This window comes from Psittacula echo, assembly GCF_963264785.1.
Source record: "Psittacula echo genome assembly, chromosome: 18".
Taxonomy (NCBI): domain Eukaryota; kingdom Metazoa; phylum Chordata; class Aves; order Psittaciformes; family Psittacidae; genus Psittacula; species Psittacula echo.
This window is the reverse complement of record NC_137754.1, coordinates 5,365,011-5,369,763: the sequence shown is the minus strand read 5'-3', so window position 1 is coordinate 5,369,763 and position 4,753 is coordinate 5,365,011. Positions and strand designations below refer to the sequence as shown.

The 4,753-nt window shown below is 48.5% G+C and overlaps 1 protein-coding gene across 1 annotated transcript; it reads right to left on the bottom strand.

Annotated features, from left to right (window-relative positions):
* Window positions 1-754: 754 nt before the first annotated feature.
* Window positions 755-3,995, bottom strand: LOC308228319 (uncharacterized protein). The gene is made up of 4 exons (XM_080631606.1): window positions 3,890-3,995; window positions 3,636-3,784; window positions 1,462-1,659; window positions 755-908 (listed from the first exon to the last, which is right to left on the bottom strand). The coding sequence occupies exons 1-4, from the start codon at window positions 3,967-3,969 to the stop codon at window positions 877-879; spliced, it is 459 nt and encodes a 152-aa protein (XP_080487732.1). The 5' UTR covers window positions 3,970-3,995; the 3' UTR covers window positions 755-876.
* Window positions 3,996-4,753: the final 758 nt, after the last annotated feature.

The window sequence follows — 4,753 nt, the reverse complement described above, 5'->3', positions numbered from 1 at the left end:
CCAAAGGTGTTTGTTAGTCAGCCTGCTGAAACTGCCCTGCTGGCTGATGTCAGGAGCTGCTCTCGGCTCTCCTGCTGATGCCCAGCCCTGCCCAGCTCTACTTTTACAGCCACTCCCTACCTGGGTGACTGTAGGTGCTCCAAGCTGACTTCATCACCCCCGTGGAACAGCGTATTTGAGGAACAAAGCAGGCACCCCGAGTGCTTTGTTTCTGCACATTTCTCCTGTACGGCGTAACAAACTCATCTCTGCCAGGCAAACACATCTGCTCCGGGATGTGGCTAATGAAGGCAAGGTGCAGACTCACTCTTTGAGGCCTAAGGAGGCTCTTGCAAAGATCCACAGCTCCTGGTTTCACGCAGAGCTGTGAATGCCCAGGTTTTCCTGTCATTCCAGCCACTGGAATGATTTTACACACTAATTCATTAGCCCAACTGGCTCTTTGAACAAGGGGATGCAATCCCCGTGGGGGAAAAAACAAAGCAATACACATGCTAAATATAAACTATTATATAGCTGGGAGGCAGCTGGTTTAGAGCCCTAAATGACAGGATTCCTGCTTCTCTGCTGCCAAAGCACAGTGATTTACTTCAGGGCACCATACATCCCAAACCATCAAAGCAAGAGCTCCCAGTAAGCAGTCTGCCACATCCTTTTCTGCTAAGACACTTCCATGCGTCTCCGTGGCCTGACTGAAGGATGCTGAGGTGAAGAAAGATGCAGCTGAAGCATAAAGAGCAAGCACTTACCCACGTGCAGTGGCAGCAGTCAGCAACGAAGCCTCTGTTTCTCCGCACTGGTATCAGTTGATTCAATGGAAGCTGTCACCTCCTCCTCCTAACGTTTTCTCCTCGTATCAGAGTGGCCACAACAGCATTATGAAGGCAGCAAGTGGAGGTTTAACACGCCTTTAGGAGGAAGGAGAGAGCTGAAACCTGAGAACGAAGTCGGTCTTTGTATGCAGGTCACACGAGCTAAACTTCCTCGACCCCCAGGAGAGTCCCAGAGGAGACAGGGATTAACTGCAAGAGCAGTGACCGCTGTCCGAGCAGGCAGGGTACTTCCACATCAGCTCCCAGCCTTGGGAATGCCATCCACGTGGAAGAAGGGAAAATGTAGCTGCTTCCATAAGGGATGCAGGGAAAAGTCTCCCGGTGGAGGCAGTTCCCAGTAATTCTAGCTCAGCCAAGGAGCACCCACCATCCCCACAGCAGCGAAGGGCCAGATTCAGACTCAGTGGTGACAAAGGTTTTTCCTCCCTGCTGTGTGTCCCAAAGATTCGCTTCTCGGTGTGACTCCTACATTGAGGTTTCAGCGACTGTGCCCTCCCACCCAGATTCCTGCCAGACAACCCCGAAACCACCCGATGTCTGCAGCTAAAACGCTCAATCCGGTCCGACAACTCCCGCAGCAGCACAAGAGATTGGGAGAGAGATAAAGCCTCACAGGGTGTCCTGTTACCTTGCATTCCAAAGGGTAAAGAAAAGGCTGATTCAGTGGGAGGAGAGGAAAACGTCACCCCGAAGCTCCGTGGTTTCCAGCTGAAACGGCAGCAAAAGGTGAACGCTGGGTATTGCTCCACTGAGGATCTGCAGTGGGATTGCTCTTCCTGCTCTGGAGCCCGAGGGAAGCTCTCGTGGCATGATTCAGCCCCTTCATCTGTAATGCAAGGAGAATAATTACTGGCCTTGGAGAATGGGGAGGTGTAAAAGTGCAGTGAGCTGCCCTCGATTGGCCACATGCTGCTTGGAGGCAGAGCAGAGGTGGTGCTCCTTTTCAGAGAGCTGGGCAAGGATTACTGGGTGGTTTAGATGGGAATTTACCCCTTTGATGTCAAATCTCAACAGCTCTGGGGTGAGAGTCCTGCTTCCAAACATGACTTTGGCAGCGAGCACAAACAGCTGTGCCCTCCAGAGATCAAGCTGGCCAGACCAACACACTAGTGACCAGCTCCATCCTGTGGATGATAAGGGCATGAGATGAAGCAAAAGATGTGACTGCTACTACACTATTAGCTGGGTCTCTTTCTTAGCTCTTCTGTGGCTTGGGAAAGCAGAGAACCTCTTGTGAGCTCTGAATCAGCAGCAGTGTTTGCCAGCTAGACTATAAGAGCAGCAGGGTGGACAGGCTGGCTTGCCTGGTTTGCGGCACTGTGTGTTCTGAAACCTGGCTGCACACTGGGGCACACCCAAGATTCCAAGTCAGTTAAGGTCCTGTCTGTCTAACGAGCTGAAAATGCATCAGTTTAGGGGGGGGGCCTGGAATTGCCCTTTTCTCTGTGGTTTGTTATAAACAAGTAGAGCTGACCCGTGCTCACCTGCCTTTCCACAGAAAAGGAAGTTCAGCTTTAGTGCTGGTGTCCCCTCAGCTGTTTAAAACAAGCAAATAGAAACTGTGCAGCTTTGACTTTTCACTTATTCCTCTTATTTCCCTCGCTGTGGCGGTGCAAAGGACAAGGCTGAGGGTACGTAGTGAGGGGTTTTGCTGGTTTATGGTCCAGCTCCTGCTGTCTTTTAGATGACAAATTGCTTGATGTTCTTCCAGCTATCCCTCTAGTGGGGTTTGGTGAGACTGCACATGCTGGTAACGTGCTTACCCTCAAGTCGGAAAACTGGCTGTGGAATCACCCACAGATTCACACGTGTGAGAGGTGAGAAGCAGTATGTGCTCTCCTAGATGATGCTCGACCTCTTTGGGATGAAGTGGCAGGCTGAAACACTGCCTACCTCAGCCCTGCAGAGCTGCTCTAGTCCATTCTGCACCCCAAAAGCAGGATCCCTCTGTACAGGGACTCCCCTCCTCTCAAGACAATCTATCCTAGCATTAAGGTGTCCTTACTTTGTGTGAATTTCCCTAACATCCAACCAAGACGTCCCTCACTCCATAACAACTGGTAAGCTCTGACATACCAGGCTCTTCTACCAGTTCTCTGAAGCTCAGGCATTTGTTGCTTGTGGGGTAAGGAAGGGGTGTCCGTGGGAAGAAGGAGAGCCCTCAATTCCTCCCACTGCATGGCAGGGAGATGCTGGGAACCCTGCCTCACCTTGCAGCCCTTCTACTACTGAGAGAAGAAAGCACTTCTGAAGAATCAACCAGAACAGTGGTTCCCTATCAGGCAAACACAAACTTGGCTTTCTAATTACAAAGGACTCATCCCTGTGACTGAGGGCTCTTGGTCACAGCTATTTAAAACCCCAGTTGGAAGTGCACTTGCAGTACAGGAACACCATTAAAAGCAAACCTCAATGCAACAGCTTAATAACTTACTGCTTGCCATGAAGCTGTGAAACTGAACCTACTTCCTTAGAGGAGCAAAGCAGTGCAAAGGGAGATCCCTAAAGCTGCAGTGACTCAAGGGCTTCTGACTGTCAGCCCATGCCCTGAATTTCACTGTATAACTGAGAATGCAGGAACAGTTCTCACCACAGGTTCACAAGCAACTTGCTGAAGCAGTTTTAAAGTCCTCAGTGCAAACAGTTTGAGCAATCCTGTTTGTCTACATCTAGAAGCATATTTTTGCATATATGCCTTGTAAATACCAAGTAGCCAGTGTTTCCCCAAGCACAAACTGAAAAATATTCCCTTGTTGCCAAAAATCATTCAGAATGACACCAAAAGGCATTAAAGGCACTCACCGAGTTTCAAACTATGCCAGCATCTTTCCAGGTCCTTCTTAACTCTTGTAAAACCACCTGATCCTGGAGCTCTGAAAGACCAGTACATTTTGGCCTCAGGGAGGACCTTTGATCTGAGAGGTGAGTTACTTTGCTCCAGGTCTTGCAACCTGGAGGAGACCGAGCAAAAGTAATGTTAGAGGATGTGGATGGAAGGCTTAGCAAATTGAATGCTTCTAGACATAAGGAAACAAATTGCTTCTGAAAAGATTTACCTCTGACGCAGCAGTTTTGAGGCCTCAGCGCAGGATGCCATATACAAGATTAATCCATGCTCAGATGGATTAAACCACATCGAATGGGTCACTTGACATAGGATGTGTCATCCCTGAATTAAATCATTGAAAGCCCAAATTCGAGCTACTCATCCAGGATTCTTTTTATAGTCCACAGGAGGAGATGCTTATATGCAGAGGGTGATTCATCCTACAAGAACTCATGTCAGGCAGGCACCAAAGCCAAATCTACGTTGACTTTGCTGTAGTTTCTGTGGTTCAGGTTTGCCACGTGAAGAATAAGTAACAAAGGTTGTGTATTTACCTAAAAACTACACCAAGGCATTTGGAAAATGCAGATCAACTGTTAGAAGTATGCAGGTTGATGGCTGACTAGCTACTGCTTTGGAAAGGGATGCTTCAAGTAACCTCACAGTGAGTTCACTGGGTTATGAGGGCATCCTAGTAAGGTATATAAACACAGATTTCCCCCATGATTTAAATGAAACAGAGCAGCTGTTAAAACAAAGGTTAGAAAGGCTTCAAATAGCCCATGGCAGCTTGTGTCAGAAGCAATGATTACATGGTACTCTCTTGGTGGAAATAAACATCTAACTCATAGGTTTGAAGAAATGAGGCTCTTGGATAACTCCAAGGAGCTGTGCTGGAAACAGGCTGCACTTCCACTTTTTAACTGTAAAAGGTAAACAGCAATGATGCATCAGACTGAAATGCCCTTTAGTTTGAGTTTAGTAAGGCTGGAGAATGGGGGATGTCAGTACAATACAGCCTCTAGGCTTTCTTCCTCTGCATGCACACTCCCTGCAGTACTCCACAACAGCTTTCAGTGTCCAGAGCGAGGAC

Coding starts and splice junctions, on each gene's coding strand:
- LOC308228319 (XM_080631606.1), bottom strand. CDS start 3,969: ATGTGGTTTAATCCATCTGAGCATGGATTAATCTTGTATATGGCATCC. Junction 1,660..3,635: donor CTGGCATAGTTTGAAACTCG/GTGAGTGCCTTT, acceptor CTTGCATTACAG/ATGAAGGGGCTGAATCATGC. Junction 909..1,461: donor TTTACCCTTTGGAATGCAAG/GTAACAGGACAC, acceptor TTCCTCCTAAAG/GCGTGTTAAACCTCCACTTG.